The sequence below is a fragment of the Mesoplodon bidens genome (genome assembly GCF_964165515.1).
Source record: "Mesoplodon bidens genome assembly, chromosome: 4".
Classification (NCBI taxonomy): domain Eukaryota; kingdom Metazoa; phylum Chordata; class Mammalia; order Artiodactyla; family Ziphiidae; genus Mesoplodon; species Mesoplodon bidens.
Genome location: NC_138160.1, coordinates 126,709,837 through 126,729,766, shown reverse-complemented (window position 1 = coordinate 126,729,766; position 19,930 = coordinate 126,709,837). Strand labels below are relative to the sequence as shown.

General features: G+C 38.8%; 1 protein-coding gene across 1 annotated transcript; it reads left to right on the top strand.

Annotated features, from left to right (window-relative positions):
- Positions 1-468: 468 nt before the first annotated feature.
- On the top strand, positions 469-5,056 carry LOC308616789 (uncharacterized protein C5orf46 homolog; the record flags this gene model as incomplete). The annotated part of the gene is made up of 2 exons (XM_081233177.1): positions 469-538; positions 4,896-5,056. The coding sequence occupies 2 exons, from the start codon at positions 469-471 to the stop codon at positions 5,033-5,035; spliced, it is 210 nt and encodes a 69-aa protein (XP_081089303.1). The 3' UTR covers positions 5,036-5,056.
- Between the last annotated feature and the right edge of the window lie 14,874 nt (positions 5,057-19,930).

Genomic DNA, 19,930 nt, shown 5'->3' with positions numbered 1-19,930 from the left:
AAAATAAAGGGCATGAGCAACGGCATGGGAGTGTGAATGGGCCTGCCCAGGTGGAGACAAGACACTAGCTCAGAGCATGGGAAGGAAGCAGAGTGCACAGGGAGGCAAGGAGGCACGCCTCACCAACTGTTGTTGCTTGCTCCTTGGCACTGAAAAGCAGTTCTGCCTGATCCCCATCTAATTGTCAATGCTGGCAGTGGAACTAACTCCAAAAGAATGATTCCGGTGCCATTTATAAACACACATTAGAAAAACCAAGAGGGTTTTTCTTTCCCTATCTGTAAAACCCTTAGTTTGAAAGATAGGGCAGGGCTCATTAGTAGAGATCCAAAAGCAAGTTGTGTCTATATCTTATGCAACAACCTGATTTCCATAGCAGATGATGTCACTTATAAATGCCCTATAAATGGAGCAAGGCTTCAGGTGCATCTGAACAATTTAACTGCATCGATACCCACTGCTACAAACATGGCTGTCTCAGTGCTACGGCTGACAATTGTCTGGGGACTGCTTGTCTTAATCCTGACTTGCCAAGCCGGTAAGTACCTGCAATCGCAGCTCATGCATTGTGCAGTAGTTAGCCATGACTGGAGAGGAAGTCAGTGGCACAGATCCAGAACATAAAGGAGAGAGAGGGGAACTTTGGGCACTGCAGAAAGAGCATTGGACTGGGAGACAAGAGACAGATCTTCTAACAAAAAGAAAGTAGGACTTTTATTCAAATGTGCTTAGGTTACAGTCTCTATCCTCAGTGAATGTATGAAGTTGAGAATGATTTTTTTTCTTATATCTTCATGTGATACAGTGACACTGTTATAATTTCCTTGAGAGCTGGGGGTGTTTATTTTTTAATGATTATAACTAATAATATTCAAAGGCGAAGAGTCTGGAATAAGACTCCTAGGACTTGCTCTACCACTTCACACTTAAAAGGGAATATCAATAGTTAACTTTCTCATTTAGTTGTCATGAAAATTAAATAAAAGAGACAAAACATATTGGAAAAGTATCTGGTCCATCATGAGCACCCAATAAATATTAACTGTTATTGTTATCATGTATCATCTCATTTGAGTCTCATAATCTTTATAAGTAAACATGCACAGTTTTATCATTTCCCATTTTGCAGGTAAATAAACTGAGCTTGCAGAGGGAAAGTTACTTGAGCATAGACACAGGTAGAAGTGGCACACCTGGGATTGAAACCCAAGTCTTTCGATTCTTTCTATTATAAATCATCTACTTCTTTCATGTCTGTTCCAAGCACATAGAGGACCAAAAGACAGCATGCAGAATTCTCACTAATTAAGTTTTGGTCTACAGAAGACAGTGAGCTCTTAACTTATCTCCAATCAGAATGATAGGTCAGAAAACACAGACAGTACAAATAGTAACAGAGCTTTCGGAGCTCTTCTAAATGTAACTTGGCAGGACTCCCACCTTCCATCACCCACTGTCCACTGGCACAACCCACAGGCAGACACTCCAACAAAGCTACAGCAGGGATGGGCTCAGAGACTACTGTGTCCATCTACCCCTATAGTAATCACCGTGGTAAAGTAAAAAGTGAGATTTATATCCTAGAGACCAGTCCCAGGTCTGTCTCTCATGAACTCTGAAACTGGTTAAATCAGTTCACTGCTTTGAACCTCAGTTTCCTCATCATAAAATGGGATAATTACCAACTGCACCAGGTGAAATGAGCATGCTTTTGTAATCACTTTGTAAACTATAAAAACTGTATAAATATCAGCATTACTGTATTTTTTCAGAACTTTATGATTATATTGACTAAGAAACTCAATCGGGTAGTTAATGTAAATAAAGGCTACCCCATATTATAACTGAAAGGAGAAAATATTCAACTATTGGCTTTGATAATTTGTTTCTGGTATGTCAAATTTCTTCATTTTTATTATTTTTCAGCATTTTCAAAGTTCTTAATATTTTAGCAGCATTTTAAAATTTTCGTATCTTTAAGCACTAGCAGAGAAAGGCTACTATGAATCATTCTGTTGTTACTATTACTAACAATAGTAATAATAATACAGTGAGCATTTATTGTGGGCTCACCTTAGACCTGGTACTGCAATAAGTGATTTATATAATATAGATATAGAGATACATAGATATGCATATATATACATACATATATGATATACATCACAGATAAATAAAGTATCTTTCCATCTTGACAATAAGAAACTGAGAGAGTAATTAAATATTGTTTACACGGTTACATGGTGAACTTTTTGCTGAAGACAGAATCAAACTCAGATATATAGGACTCCAAAACATCACCCACCATACTCTCATACCTCTCACTATATATGCGATCCAAAGGCTGGAGCCAAGGATTTGCTCTTCACACACACTGCAATCCAGGGCTTCTTGCATTTTGAAAAGTTAGCATTTAGCATCATATTAAAATAAAAAGTTAAAGTAAAAATAATAAAATTAAATTGTTATGCAAGTAGGCAGATAAGAACACAGAAAAAAAGGACTCACTTTTCATGCAAGGAATTTCTGGTTCGCAGCTGGCAAATGTCTCCAGGGGACAGTTGCTTGAAGGCAGTATTATATCATATAAGGAACATGCTCTATGAAATTAAAAAAAAATAAAAGTTCAAACCCTGGCTCAGCCACTTTCTATATGTGTGACTTTAGGAATTTCTCTGAGCATCTGTTTTCTCTCCTGTAATCCTATCACTGAACTGAATAAGGATTAGGCATGTGACGAAAGCACATCCTAGTACCTGAGCATCACAAATATACCTTCTCTTTCCTTCCCCTTCATGTAATGAAAACAAAGCAATTCTGGTCACCGTGGTTGCCCTGTGTTTTATGTAAGGGTCATGTCCATATATGTCCATTTTTGCCTTAACTCTTAGCAGCATATGCTATGTACATAATAGTAGGCTCAAAAACACTTGTTGAATGAAAAAAACCAACAGCTGAGTAAATGAATACTTGGTGGTTAGTATATTGACCTTGGTTATAGGTCCCAGACTGGTAGTGCTCCTATTGAATCTTCTGCAATGGCATAGTAAACAATAAACGTTTGCAGAATTGAAAGCCATGTTTTTTACTAAGACTTTCTATTTTAGGATATAATATAAATGCAATTCTTCTCACTAATTTGACAGCCTCCACACCAAAAGCTAGTTACATCTCCTTCATTCAGAGTAATGGGGTACACTGTATAGCAGTTGGGACTTCTTGAGTCAAAATTTGTGGTGGGGGGCTTCTCTGGTGGCGCAGTGGTTGAGAATCTGCCTGCCAATGCAGGGGACACGGGTTCGAGCCCTGGTCTGGGAAGATCCCACATGCCACGGAGCAACTAGGCCCGTGAGCCACAACTACTGAGCCTGCGTGTCTGGAGCCTGTGCTCCACAACAAGAGAGGCCGTGACAGTGAGAGGCCCGTGCACCGCGATGAAGAGTGGCCCCCGCTCGCTGCAACCAGAGAAAGCCCACGCACAGAAACGAAGACCCAACACAGCCAAAAATAACTTAATTAATTAATAAATTAAATTTAAAAAAATTTGTGGTGGGATTGACAGATAAAATACAGGGCACCCAGTTAAAGTTGAATTTCAGATAAACAATTTTTTCGTTTAATTATGTACTAAATATTTCATGGGTCATTCTTACACTAAAAAAGTATTGTTATTTATCTGAAATTCAACTTTAACTGGGCATCCTGTAATTTTATTTACCAAATCTGCCAACACTACTTGTGAGGCTACAGTAAAACTAAAAGATAAAGTCCTACTTCATCCTGGCACCAGGGTGCAAAGGGGAGGCTGTTCGTATCTTTAATTGTCGCTCTTGCATTGCTTTTAATCTCCCAAACCACTTAGACCACTAAGCAAAGCCAACCCCCCCCCCCAACAAGGGACCTTGCATGTCACCAACTTCACTCTGGACCTTTGGCCTCATTCCAAAAGGCACTTGACTAAATATCAAAAGTAAGAGACCTGCAGTTACGGTACCATCTTCTCTTGCTATTTGTAAGATCTTCTGCAAGTCACTTAATGTTCTCAGTTTCTGAGTCCAGTGAGCTCTGCATACTCCACAAGATTGGTCAAGCTTAAACTTACACAGTAGATGTAAAATCATTATTTACAGAACTATCACATGCTGTACAAGTGATAGAATTTCTCCTTGTCATCATTATTATACTACTTTCAACCTTATAACACACTTGTAGTTAGATCATACCTTTTCTGTCAAAGACTATGCAGTTCATCACAGACTGCTTAAGAACCCGGATTTTAATACCAGGCAAACATGGGATTGAATTCTGATTCTGCCACTTACCATCTCTGTGACTTTGACCCCCTTCTAAACCTCTCTCAACTTCCATTTCTTTACCTTTAATTTCGGATAATAACTTTGCCTCCCTCATAGTGTTGCTGTGAGAATAAAATGAGATAATGCACGTAGATTGCCTGTCATAGGTATGTGCTCAGAAAATGCTACCTATTATTATATCATCCTCCTTATTATCATTTCCATAGGTCCAGGGATTACATGAGAAAAATACATTAAAACCAAGCAATCTGCATTTCAGTCCCAGCCCTGGCATTTACTAGCTGCTTTAACTCTAAACAAGTTACTTAACCTCCGTGAGCTTCAGTTTTCTCATCTGGAAAGAGAACCAATGTCTGCCTAAGCATCAATATCTGTTGCTCTGTTTGGTTTCAGGAATAAATGACATAATGCACGTGAAGACAATAACCAGGCAGGCACTAGATATGCAATAAATATAACTATATGAGGCTATATAATTAGTGAGAGGGGGTATAAAGAGCTCTAGGGGTTCCCTACAATGAAAGAAACTTCCCATTCTTCTTGCTGAGAATCACGCCGAGATTCCATTCTGTTTTTCAGTTGACAAACCAGATAGCAAGCCAGATGACTCAGACAAAAACCTAGAACCAGCCCTTCCAAAATTCCTAAACCTCTTGGGCTCGGAGATCATTGAGAATACGGTGAAGTTCATCGTCTGCTCCATGATAAAGACCAGGTAAGCACTGAGACAAACTTTGCTTTTGTCCAGTTCACCGTTGGTAATGACCACATTGCATTAAAATGAATGAGAAACAAAATTGCATGCATGCCAAGGTATTGTTTTAATTGAAACTTGTTGCCTACCTTAAGATATATTTGCATCTGCATGAATTTCCCTGATCTCTTTTGGGGTGAACACGTTCCCAAGGAATTTATGGAACAAGGGGTTCCATAAAATATTTTTTATTTCAGGACCGAGTAGGGAGGAAGAAGAGCACCGGACCACCGGACAGAAAGCCAGGTTCTGGTCTTGACACAGGTGTTATTTATTGGGTGATCTGGAGTTAGGCTTTCCCTCCCTGAGTGCCTCAGTTTGCTAATCTGTAAAATTAAAGGAATAAAGGACCCACCCAGTGCAGACACAGTAATTTGCTGATGAAGGTGGGGGGTAGAGGTGTGCTCATTAGTAAGAGGTATGATGAGTCCTGTCTTTATTTTCTGGTTTGAGTAATTCAAGAGGGTTAGCAGACACAGTAGCTAATCTCTCCTCAGAGGCAATCTGAAGAACCTCTCTTATGAGGGTTTGTTTTGATCACGAGAGATTGCCTTGATGGCAAATTCCACAACCCAGACTCTTCCCATTATTTTAACCTGCTTCCAAGCTCCTGTGCCCAACTCCTAATACATCTTACTCAAGTTTACATAGCTCTGATTTTTACATCTACTTTACCCTTTCTTCATTCTTCCGACATTAATCTCCCCAAGTTCAGCTCTCCAGGGTCTATTTTGTTCTTTTGAATTTCTAGGTGCTTTCAATCTCCACCTCTCTGAGGCTCTGCTCTCTAATTCTCTCCTTCACAGCCCCCTAAGCAGAGTTTGACAAAATGCAGACTATTACCTGCTTCAGAATCGCCTGGAGAACTTATCCAAAATGCAGGTCCCTTCATTCCATCTTGCACCTTCCTGGGGCAAGGCTATATAACAAGCCTTTATAACAAGCTTTATAACAAGCTTTCAGGTGATTCTTATATACAACAAATTGAGAGCCTTTGATTGGATGCTCTGGGCTACATGGCTGAGCCTTAAAGGTCCACACAGCCTTTAAATTTGTATTCATCTTTTTTTTTTTTTGCGGTATGCGGGCCTCTCACTTTTGTGGCCTCTCCCGTTGTGGAGCACAGGCTCCGGACGCGCAGGCCCAGCCGCTCCATGGCATGTGGTATCTTCCCGGACCGGGGCACGAAGCCGTGTCCCCTGCATCGGCAGGCGGACTCTCAACCACTGCGCCACCAGGGAAGCCCTGTATTCATCTTTTGTGTAGATGTGAATCTTTGTATTTTTCTAGGGAAAGTGCTTCTGACTTTATAAGATTCTCAAAAAGGTCTATTACCAGTAACAGATTAAGAGCCACTTCTATATAGAAGTTATCAGGGGCCATTTTGTATCCCTTGATCTGCTTAAATCCATATATTACTATCATGTGAATGGGCATGATTCTGCATACAATCATCATGAACAAACTGTTAAAACACAGATGTTTATTTTGTGTTTTTATTTTTCATATTGTGGTTGCTTTTGCAACTGTTGAGTTCCCATGACTGTTAGTGTAAACAAGGAAAAAACTGAATAACACCTATTATGTACAAAGTAGAGTTTAGACTCCAGTTGAATTCATATTGTTATAAATCACAACAATAGCAAGGCAAAGAATTAGGATAATAATTCTTTTTATTCCTTCCCTGGGGAATTCCCTAGATATAAAATAGCACTTGTTTTCTCTGTTAACTCTGAAAGTTGACTATTTGAAATACTAAAGAATTGTTAGCTCTGGGTTCAGAAATGGCACCTCTTCTACCATTTTCTTTTTCCCTCATTTTATTCTGGGTATATGATATTCTTTCTGTTCTTGGAACTTACAACTGTCTCAGGCTCTCTGCTCTTGCTTTAGTTTCTGCCTAAAATGCTCTTTTTCCCCTCCTAGCTAGTGCTTTGTCCTGCCTCTCATCTAAAAGTCACCTCCTCCGAAAACGATTCTATAACCACTCTTATTAATACAACTTCTTTTATTCCCCAGTTATTCTCTATCACTTTACCTTGTCATTATGTCATTATAACATATCATCATCTCAAATGATTAACTTATTTTTAATCATGTAACTATACGAAAGCAGAGATCAGATCTCTAGCTCATTGCTATAGCACAGTACCCTATAAGGCATATCGGGCACTTAGTAAATGTTGAATTAATTAAATAAGGAAAGGAATCTTAGAGATCAGATCTAAAGCCCACATACCCCAATTTGACTGAGACATTTTGAGGGATCTGTGTTGAAAGATACAGCAGTCCTTGCTCAAGGGAACAAATCTAACTGTCCTCACTCTGTCCAAGAAAAGACCATAAATATAACAGGGAATGGGAAATGGGAAGAGACCAGCAAGAAGTATTCCTAAGAACTTAATACATGCTTTGGAAAGTAGGGGCAGGAATTGTGAAGGAAAAAAGTCTAGACTGTAAGCCCCTTCTCCTCAAAGAATTTGCCGTCCTTATTGTATAAGATGGCATGAGCAAATACAATGGTAACTAAACTGCTGAATAAGGTAAATGCCAGCCAAACATCACAGTTAATGTCTAAGGAAAGGAGCTGTCACTGGGGCCAGGATGCCTAGGGGAGAGTTTATGGCAAAGGTGAGAAGAAATTTGGGTTGTAAAGGACTCAATGAGATTTCATTAGAAAGAATTACAAAAATATGGAACTTCATAAAGGTAGAAAATTTGCTTTATTTAGTCCTATGTATCCGATGCCTAAATACTGTGTCAAGCACATAATAAATGCTGGACCATAATTTACTCATCTCTTACCTTCTCAGCAGCTACCCCACACCCAATCTTTAAACAGAGGAATGGCCTCTGGCATTAATTCATGCTTCTGGAGACCTAAGTTTTAGACTTTGCTTTGCAATTTACCAGCCATGTGACTTGGACAGGTTTTTAATCTCTTTGAGCTTCAGAGGTTTTTTTCATATGTAAAATGATTAAAATTCATTCACGTATCCATTCAATAAATATTTATTAATTCATACTATATGCTAGGCACTGTTCTAGGTGCTGGGGATATATTATGAAACAAATATATCAAAATATCTGTCTTTATAGAGTTTATATAGGAATAGACACCAAACTAATAGATTTGTTGGCAGATTTAAAGAGATAATTATGCATAATGGCTTGTCAAATTTGAACTATTATGGAAATCTTAGACCTTACTACTTTATGACATAGGAAAACTTGAAGTACTGCTCAAATATTATAAGATACCTTAGTGATGATTCTAACATTACTGATCAGCCTAAATCATAATTCATTTTTTTCTCTCTTTTTTTTTTAAGAGGATATATGGAATGTGATGATAAACGAGAAGAACATTCATCAGAGTGACTTCAACCAGGTGATTTTAACCTAAAAACTTACAACCAAAAAATAGTGTATTGCACAAAGGAAAAAGGGTCTGTCTGATTTACTTAATAAATTTGGGCACCCATATTTACCCATAAGCAGAAAAGCGGTATTTTTTGGGTGTGTTTTTGCTTTATTCTTGCAGTCATTTTTTAAAAATTGATTTTAAGTAGATGTATTTTTATCATCTCAAAGTCACTGACTTAATAAGATTCTCTTAAGAGAAGAAGCACAGCTGTGGGGTGAAACAAGTAAGCCCTGGAAGTGAGGAGATCTGGTCCTGTCACAACTCTGCTTGGAACTTGACTTGTGCAAGTTCCACCTATGAAAGGAGGGGCTTATATGCACTAAAATCTAAAGACCCAGGTAAACAGGCAATTAGTTACTCATGAGAAGAGTGAGATTTACTGAACCTAATTCCAGGAGAAAGGACTAGTAAGCTCTCTAATCCTGCAGTTAGATTTATGTGCAAACAGTCTGGTTTGAGTCCTCAGAGATGCCTGCTGTTTCCTTATCCAGTTCTCTCCTGAGAATGGATATCGAAATATAAATACAGAAATGTTAGACTTGAGAAAGTAATTCTATAAGTAACTAGCATGAACTTAGTACTTCTGTTTTAGGCAGTAAGCTAAATGCTGTATATGTAGTACCTAATTTAATTCTATCTAACATTCCCTATGAAAAATATGTATTGTTATTCTTAAATTTCATAAATAATAAAACCAAGTCTCAGGGAGCTTAATTAATGTGGCCAAGTTAATAAGGGAGGAGGGGTGGATCTGAATTCAAACAGCCTGATTCCAGTCTGTGCTCTATCACTCAGCAATAGGGCTACTGAACAGTGAATAGTATAGGAAGAGGCAGTAGAGAATAGTGATTAAGCTGTGTGATCTTAGACGTACCTCGAGGTGCCCATAGAAATAAAACCCTACCCCTTTGATTAGTTGAATTACCTTATATGCATCTCCAGGAATCATGGCCTTTCCCATCTTTTTCCCTACTGGCTTCATTTCATAACAAGGGAGTGATTGGCATGAGCTTAGAAAGCTACTATCATATTACCCTGGAACTTAGCCCACCCTTTTCCTTAAGCTTCTAAGGATGGAAATCAGACTTGCGCATTGGAATCAAGATGTGCCCAATGCAGACACGCCTGAATCTCACCCCAAAGACAGCTAAGCTTCTAAAAACACTCACTTATGTTTGCATCTTCCCATTCCCATCTTCTCAGGGAACAGCCTACCTCTTGTTGCAGGTAACCTAACCCTTTGCCTTCATTCAGGCTCATTGGTGCTCACACCCTGAATCTTTGGAGTGCCACCCTAGAGGCTCAATGTATGAGACAGTCCAATAAGCAAGGCAACATGAAATTTTAGAAAGAGCAAAAGCCATAGAGAAGATGTAAGTTCAGCTTCTATCTTGGCCTCTTATTGGTTGTGTGACCATGGGGAGGTTAGTTGGTCTCCATGAGTCTCACTTTACTCCTTATTAATATTTAAAACGTTTGGAACTTAATTGTTCCAGACCTTAATGTCGGAAATTTTTTAACTGCATATAAAAAAACTTTGAGTGGATTCACGAATCAACTGTAGATGCCCTAATGGGCAGAGAGAAATGGCTCTGTCTAGGGGTATAAACCAAATGGACTAGAGAGAAAGACGCCTCTAAGGCAGAATTAAATTTTGGATGGTTTAATCAAGGCTGTCTCTCCAAACTCCAGTGACTGTTCATTTAATAAATAGTTTTAAAAATTGCATTTGTATGATAAGTGCCTCATCAAATCAAAAGCAAATCATGACTTTAGAATTAGTGATTCACAGCAATGCCTATTTCTCCAGTATAGAAAATCTGGCCAAAGTTTTAGGTATTTCCTAAATTAAGATAGGTAGAGAAATAGATACATATATAGATATCCCATTTTTCTCCTACGACATATGCCTCTTTCTTACATAGTCCTTTAATGCTTATTTAACCCATGCCTACTATGTGTCAGATTCTGCCAATGCTACCAAGATGAATAACACTGTCTCATCATTAACAAGTTTATGGTTTGGACTATCACCTAGCACAGTGCACCCGAGGATTGTGCAGGAAAACAGTGAAGTTCTATGTTCAAGTGCCGTGGACATGTCTTGGAGAAAGAATATAAAAAGGAAGCCCTGGAGGAAAGGGTGGGCATTAAGAGGGCTTCACAAAGAAGGTGAATTTCCACATGCAATCTCAGATGATGAGCAGAAAATGGCAAGTTCTCAAAAACTAATCATCCAATAATTGGACACCTAATTAATCTGAGATTCTCCCAACCTCAGCTCAATCACATTGACATGATTTCCTTATGTTAATAAACTTACAATCTTAACTCCTAATGTCCTGCATCACTTGAAATCATGGGGATTCAAGTCTCCCAGTGTCTTAAGTCATTTGACATCTTAAAGTATAAATTACCTTTCTTGTGTTAAAATAAGAATCCAATGAACCTCACCAAGATTATGAAAGAAGTAAAAGATGGGAAAGCACATTGTGAATTCTTAATATCTATGTACATTTTTAAAATTAAGAACATAATATACTTGGACACACTAGATGACATATTTCGACCTGCTGAGTCAGAACTTCCTAGGGAGGGAGCTAGGAATAAATAAATTTAATAGGAAATCCTCAAGTAACTAATGAGTAAAATTGCAGATGGGCATGATATCACTCAATATCCACCCCATGAAGTCTGATGGGAAATATTTCTTTTAGAATTTAGAGCAAGAAAAAAAAATTTCCTTCCCTCAGTACTGCTTCCTCATTTCTGATTATAAGATTTATGCAGCTTGGTTTATTTCATTTATTTACTTTTCCTGTCTATCCAGAAACTCAAAGAGAAACTGATGACTCAATTTACCCCAGTAAACATATGTGCATTCTCCCTTCATCCCTGTTGTTGATTCTTGCCTTTTCATTTTTGTTGTTGTTGCTTGTTTCTTCAAACATATATTATAGTTGATTTCATTATAAATCATCTCAAGTTCTAAAGGGCAGAGACATAAAAATGTTAAAGAAAAGAGTAAAATATCTTTGTATTTTTCTTAAGTCTTTAAGCCCTCTTTAGGTGGTAATTGTTTCCCTGTCTCTGGTTTATGTTTCTAAGGACATACCTGCATGGCTCCAGAATAAGCCTGAATCCTGCTTTTCCAGTTCTTTTGTTTCACAAGTCCTCCAGGACAGAGGCCTCAATGCAGCTCCCAGCAAGTTCTCAGGATTCAGGTCCTGGCTTCAACCAAAGACAGCTTCTTTTGAACATCCTGACTTTGCATTTTTGCTTCTAGAAGTCAAAATAAATGTGTCCTCTTTGTGGACACATATCCTACTCCATTAAGGTTTTTGTTGGTGGAAGTAATTTTTCCTGAAGCATGTTTAAATTTTTAATGATGCAAAAAAAATGAAAGATATAAAAATTATTATTATCCAGAATAACTGAAGAACATTTCAAATTAAGAAAACTAAATCTCAGATAACATAAGGCCAAAGTAAACAACAGAAAGAAGATTTGAACCTGACTTCAAAGAAAAAACCCTTAACCCCTAAAAATGCATGAGGTTTCAGAGTTAAAAGTTTCATAAACCCTTTTCGGAAAAGTCTTTCAAAAAATCTGAGCCTACACTGCTGGGCTAGTAAACTAAAAACTGACATTTAAAAAAAAAATTAACAAGGTTATTGCTGTTCCACAGTTTTTATTACTCTCATAGAATAGCAGACTGCCCTTGAAGACATTTGAAAATGGTGGATGGAAGAGTCCTTGAGAAGTCTAGTGCAGTTCTTTCATTTCTTCTACCACTTGTTACACAAATGTGGGTCCTCAGTGGCAACTGGTGTGGTTCTTGCCCACTTGTTCATAAAGGATTGAACCATTGTCAAACCTGACCCAGCTGAGCCAAGAAAATTCTCCCAGAATTATTTAACGTGGACAGTAAGACAAGACTGAAATCATAAAGCACAGTGACAATTACGGCAGCATTCTAGTCTAGATGGGAGGGAAGCTCAAGAGGGAGGGGATATGGGGATATATGTATACTTATAGCTGATTCACTTTGTTGTACAACAGAAACTAACACAACATTGTAAAGTAATTACACTAAAATAAAGATATTAAAAAAAAATCTAGGTTTCCTGGTGCGCGAGGAGTTTTCCTGGTGCGCGAGGAGAGGGGATTAAGAGCGCTGCTTGGAGGAGTTACAGAGACGGGAGCGAGGCGCGGCTGAAAGCGCGGACCCCAGAGACGGGCGTGGGACGCTGGGGCTGCTGCCGCCGCCGTGAGGCCTGTGTGCGAGCGCAGGTCACTGTCCACGCCGCCCTTCCGGGAGCCTGTGCAGCCCGTCACTGCCAGGGTCCCGGGATCCAGGGACGGCTTCCCTGGGAGAACGCACGGCATGCCTCGGGCTGCTGCAACGTCACGCCAGCCTCTGCCGCTGCAGGCTCCACCCGCACTCCGTGCTCCTCCCTGCCCCCCGACCTGAGTGAGCCAGAGTCCACCGAAGCGGCTGCTCCTTTAACCCTGTCCTGTCTGAGAGAAGAACAGACGCCCACGGGCGACCTACACGGAGAGGTGGGGCCAAATCCAAAGCTGAGACCCGGGAGCTGTGAGAACAAAGAAGAGAAAGGGAAATCTCTCCCAGCAGCCTCAGAAGCAGCGGATTAAAGCTCCACAATCAACTTGATGTACCCTGCATCTGTGGAATACATGAATAGACAACGAATCATCCTAAATTGAGGAGCCAGGAGTCAGTGCTGTGCCTCTGAGGTGGGAGAGCCAACTTCAGAACACTGGTCCACAAGAGACCTCCCAGCTCCACATAATATCAAATGGCGAAAATCTTCCAGAGATCTCCATCTCAACACCAACACCCAGCTTCACTCAACGACCAGCAGGCTACAGTGTTGGACACCCTATGCCAAACAACTAGCAAGACAGGAACAAAACCCCACCCATTAGCAGAACGGCTGCCTAAAATCATAAAAAGTCCACAGACACCCCAAAATACACCACCAGACGTGGACCTATCCACCAGAAAGACAAGATCCAGCCGCATCCACCAGAACACAGGCACTAGTCCCCTCCACCAGGAAGCCTACACAACCCACTAAACCAACCTTAGCCACTGGGGACAGACACCAAAAACAATGTGAACTACGAACCTGCAGCCTGCAAAAAGGAGACCCCAAACACAGTAACATAAGCAAAATGAGAAGACAGAAAAACACACAGCAGGAGAAGGAGCAAGATAAAAACCCACCAGACCTAATAAATGAAGAGGTACTAGGCAGTCTACCTGAAAAAGAATTCAGAATAATGATAGTAAAGATGATCCAAGATTCTATTTCCAAGATCCAAAATCTTGGAAATAGAATAGACAAAATGCAAGAAACAGTTAACAAGGACCTAGACGAACTAAAGATGAATCAAGCATCGATTAAAAACACAATAAATGAAATGAAAAATACTCTAGATGAGATCAATAGCAGAATAACTGAGGCAGAAGAACGGATAAGTGAGGTGGAAGAAATAATAGTGGAAATACCTGATGCAGAGCAAAATAAAGAAAAAAGAATGAAAAGAACAGAGGACAGTCTCAGAGACCTCTGGGACAACATTAAATGCACCAACATTCGAATTATAGGGGTTCCAGAAGAAGAAGAGAAAAAGAAACGGACTGAGAAAATATTTGAAGAGATTATAGTTGAAAACTTCCCTAATATGGGAAAAGAAATAGTTAATCAAGTCCAGGAGGCACAGAGACTAGCATACAGAATAAATCCAAGGAGAAATACGCCAAGACACATATTAATCAAACTGTCAAAAATTAAACACAAAGAAATCATATTAAAAGCAGCAAGGCAAAAACAACAAATAACACACAAGGGAATCCCCATCAGGTTAACAGCTGATCTCTCAGCAGAAACTCTACAAGCCAGAAGGGAGTGGCAGGACATAATTAAAGTGATGAAGGAGAGAAACCTTCAACCAAGACTACTCTACCCAGCAACGATCTCATTCAGATTTGATGGAGAAATTAAAACCTTTACAGACAAGCAAAAGCTGAGAGAGTTCAGCACCACCAAACCAGCTTTACAACAAATGCTAAAGGAACTTCTCTAGGCAAGAAACACAACAGAAGGAAAAGACCTACAATAACGAACCCAAAACAATTAAGGAAATGGGAATAGGAACATACATATCAATAATTACCTTAAATGTAAATGGACTAAATGCTCCCACCAAAAGACACAGATTGGCTGAATGGATACAAAAACAAGACCCATATATATGCTGTCTACAAGAGACCCACTTCAGACCTAGAGACACATACAGATTGAAAGTAAGGGGATGGAAAAAGATATTCCATGCAAATGGAAATCAAAAGAAAGCTGGAGCAGCAATTCTCATATCAGACACAATAGACTTTAAAATAAAGACTATTAGAAGAGACAAAGAAGGACACTACATAATGATCAAGGGATCAATCCAAGAAGAAGATATGACAATTGTAAATATTTATGCACCCAACATAGGAGCACCTCAATACATAAGGCAAATACTAACAGCCATAAAAGGGGAAATTGACAGTAACACATTCATAGTAGAGGACTTTAACACCCCACTTTCACCAATGGACAGATCATCCAAAATGAAAATAAAAAAGGAAACACAAGCTTTAAATGATACATTAAACAAGATGGACTTAAGTGATATTTATAGGACATTCCATCCAAAAACAACAGAATACACATTTCTCTCAAGTGCTCATGGAACATTCTCCAGGATAGATCATATCTTGGGTCACAAATCAAGCCTTGGTAAATTTAAGAAAATTGAAATTGTATCAAGTATCTTTTCCGACCAAAATGCTATGAGACTAGACATCAATTACAGGAAAAGATCTGTAAAAAATACAAACACATGGAGGCTAAACAATACACTACTCAATAACGAAGTGATCACTGAAGAAATCAAAGAGGAAATTAAAAAAATACCTAGAAACAAATGACAATGGAGACACGACGACCCAAAACCTATGGGACGCAGCAAAAGCAGTTCTAAGGGGGACGTTTATAGCAATACAATCCCACCTTAAGAAACAGGAAACATCTCGAGTAAACAACCTGACCCTGCGCCTAAAGCAATTAGAGAAAGAAGAACAAAAAACCCCCAAAGTTAGCAGAAGGAAAGAAATCATAAAGATCAGATCAGAAATAAATCAAAAAGAAATGAAGGAAACGATAGCAAAGATCAATAAAACTAAAAGGTGGTTCTTTGAGAAGATAAACAAAATTGACAAACCATTAGCCAGACTCATCAAGAAAAGAAGAGAGAAGACTCAAATCAATAGAATTAGAAATGAAAAAGGAGAAGTAACAACTGACACTGCAGAAATACAAAAGATCATGAGAGATTACTACAAGCAACTCTATGCCAATAAAATGGACAACCTGGAAGAAATGGACAAATTCTTAGAAATGCACAACCTGCCAAGACTGAATCAGGAAGAAATAGAAAATATGAAGAGACCAATCACAAGCACTGAAATTGAAACTGTGATTAAAAATCTTCCAACAAACAAAAGCCCAGGACCAGATGGCTTCACAGGCGAATCTATCAAACATTTAGTGAAGAGCTAACACCTATCCTTCTCAAACTCTTCCAAAATATAGCAGAGGGAGGAGCAAACTCATTCTACGAGGCCACCATCACCTTGATACCAAAACCAGACAAGGATGTCACAAAGAAAGAAAACTACAGGCCAATCTCACTGATGAATATAGATGCACAAATCCTCAACAAAATACTAGCAAACAGAATCCAACAGCACATTAAAAGGATCATACACCATGATCAAGTGGGGTTTATTCCAGGAATGCAAGGATTCTTCAATATACGCAAATCAATCAACGTGATACACCATATTAACAAATTGAAGGAGAAAAACCATATGATCATCTCAATAGATGCAGAGAAAGCTTTCGACAAAATTCAACACCCATTTATGATAAAAACCCTGCAGAAAGTAGGCATAGAGGGAACTTTCCTCAACATAATAAAGGCCATATATGACAAACCCACAGCCAGCATCATCCTCAATGGTGAAAAACTGAAACCATTTCCACTAAGATCAGGAACAAGACAAGGCTGACCACTCTCACCACTCTTATTCAACCTAGTTTTGGAAGTTTTAGCCACAGCAATCAGAGAAGAAAAAGAAATAAAAGGAATCCAAATCGGAAAAGAAGTAAAGCTGTCACTGTTTGCAGATGACATGATACTATACATAGAGAATCCTAAAGATGCTACCAGAAAACTCCTAGAGCTAATCAATGAATTTGGTAAAGTAGCAGGATACAAAATTAATGCACAGAAATCTCTGGCATTCCTATATACTAATGATGAAAAATCTGAAAGTGAAATCAAGGAAACACTCCCATTTACCATTGCAACAAAAAGAATAAAATATCTAGGAATAAACCTACCTACGAAGACAAAAGACCTGTATGCAGAAAATTATAAGACACTGATGAAAGAAATTAAAGATGATACAAATAGATGGAGAGATGTACCATGTTCTTGGATTGGAAGAATCAACATTGTGAAAATGACTCTACTACCCAAAGCAATCTACAGATTCAATGCAATCCCTATCAAACTACCACTGGCATTTTTCACAGAACTAGAACAAAAAATTTCACAATTTTTATGGAAACACAAAAGACCCCGAATAGCCAAAGCAATCTTGAGAACGTGGAGCTGGAGGAATCAGGCTCCCTGACTTCAGACTATACTACAAAGCTACAGTAATCAAGACAGTGTGGTACTGGCACAAAAACAGAAAGATAGATCAATGGAACAGGATAGAAAGCCCAGAGATAAACCCACGCACGTAAGGTCACCTTATCTTTGATAAAGGAGGCAGGAATGTACAGTGGAGAAAGGACAGTCTCTTCAATAAGTGGTGCTGGGAAAACTGGACAGGGACATGTAAAAGTATGAGATTAGATCACTCCCTAATACCATACACAAAAATAAGCTCAAAATGGATTAAAGACCTAAATGTAAGGCCAGACACTATCAAACTCTTAGAGGAAAACATAGGCAGAACACTCTATGACATAAATCACAGCAAGATCCTTTTCGACCCACCTCCTAGAGAAATGGAAATAAAGACAAAAATAAACACATGGGACCTAATGAAACTTAAAAGCTTTTGCACAGCAAAGGAAACCATAAACAAGACCAAAAGACAACCCTCAGAATGGGAGAAAATATTTGCAAATGAAGCAACTGACAGAGGATTAATCTCCAAAATTTATAAGCAGCTCATGCAGCTCAATAGCAAAAAAACAAACAACCCAATCCAAAAATGGGCAGAAGACCTAAATAGACATTTCTCCACAGAAGATATACAGACTGCCAAGAAACACATGAAAGGATGCTCAACATCACTAATCATTAGAGAAATGCAAATCAAAACTACAATGAGGTATCACCTCACACCAGTCAGAATGGCCATCATCAAAAAATCTAGAAACAATAAATGCTGGAGAGGGTGTGGAAAAAAGGGAACACTCTTGCACTGCTGGTGGGAATGTACAGCCACTATGGAGAACGGTATGGAGGTTCCTTAAAAAACTACAAATAGAACTACCATATGACTCAGCAATCCCACTACTGGGCATATACCCTGAGAAAACCATAATTCAAAAAGAGTCATGTACCAAAATGTTCATAGCAGCCCCATTTACAATAGCCCGGAGATGGAAACAACCTAAGTGTCCATCATCGGATGAATGGGTAAAGAAGATGTGGCACATATATACAATGGAATATTACTCAGCCATAAAAAGAAACGAAATTGAGCTATTTGTAATGAGGTGGATGGACCTAGAGTCTGTCATACAGAGTGAAGTAAGTCAGAAAGAGAAAGACAAATACTGTATGCTGACACATATATATGGAATTTAAGAAAAAAAAATGTCATGAAGAACATAGGGGTAAGACAGGAATACAGACACAGACCTACTAGAGAATGGACTTGAGGATATGGGGAGGGGGAAGGGTAAGCCGTGACAAGGTGAAAGAGCGGCATGGACATATATACACTACCAAACGTAAGGTAGATAGCTAGTGGGAAGCAGCCGCATAGCACAGGGAGATCAGCTCGGTGCTTTGTGACCGCCTGGAGGAGTGGGATAGGGAGGGTGGGAGGGAGACGCAAAAGGGAGGGGATATGGGAACATATGTATATGTATAACTGATTAAATGTGTTATAAAACAGAATAAATAAATAAATAAATAAATAAATGTTCCATCTTCACAAGTGGTTTTAATACATAGTGAGTAATAATTTCTACTCTAAACTGTGTTGCTTCCAAATACGATTTTAGTGGATATATTGTCCTTTTTTCCCCCCCAATATTTATGGTTTGAATGTGGTAGATCCTGACAGGATGGAGATAATCTGGGTCTTCTGTAGTTACATCATTTAAAATTGTATAAACAAAAAATTATTTCAATATTCATAAAAATCATAGTTCAGACTATGAAAAAATAAAGTAAAATGTTTATATTAAAAAAAAAAGAGAGTCATGTACCAATATGTTCATTGTAACTCTATTTACAAGAGCCAGGAGATGGAAGCAACCTAAGTGTCCGTCATCGGATGAATGGATAAAGAAGATGTGGCACGTATATACAATGGAATATTACTCAGCCATAAAAAGAAACAAAATTGAGTTATTTGTAGTGAGGTGGATGGATCTAGAGTCTGTCATACAGAACGAAGTAAGTCAGAAAGAGAAAGACAAATACCGCATGCTAACACATATATATGGAATCTAAGGGAAAAAAATGTCATGAAGAACCTAGGGGTAAGACCGGAATAAAGGTACAGACCTACTAGAGAATGGACTTGAGGATATGGGGAGGGGGAAGGGTAAGCTGTGACAAAGCGAGAGAGTGGCATGGACATATATACACTACCAAACGTAAAATAGATAGCTAGTGGGAAGCAGCCGCATAGCACATGGAGATCAGCTCGGCGCTTTGTGACCACCTAGAGGGATGGGATAGGGAGGGTGGGAGGGAGGCAGACGCAAGAGGGAAGAGGTATGGGAACATATGTACATGTATAACTGATTCACTTTGTTATAAAAACAGAAACTAACACACCATTGTAAAGCAAAATTCTTTAGAAGTAGAGGAATAGGAACGTAAGGCATCTGGAAACATTGTCAGATAAACAACAGTTGAAGGAAATGGAGACGTTCAAGTTAGAGATAAGGAGATGGAAAAAATCATTATGCCTTACTGAAAATGGGAGCTGTCTTTATAACAACAGGCTCTCTAGAGTTTATAACGCAAGTTAAAAATTATCTAGTTAGGCCCTTCTGAATAGAGCTTCCCAAATAAAAACAGAACAAACTGAAG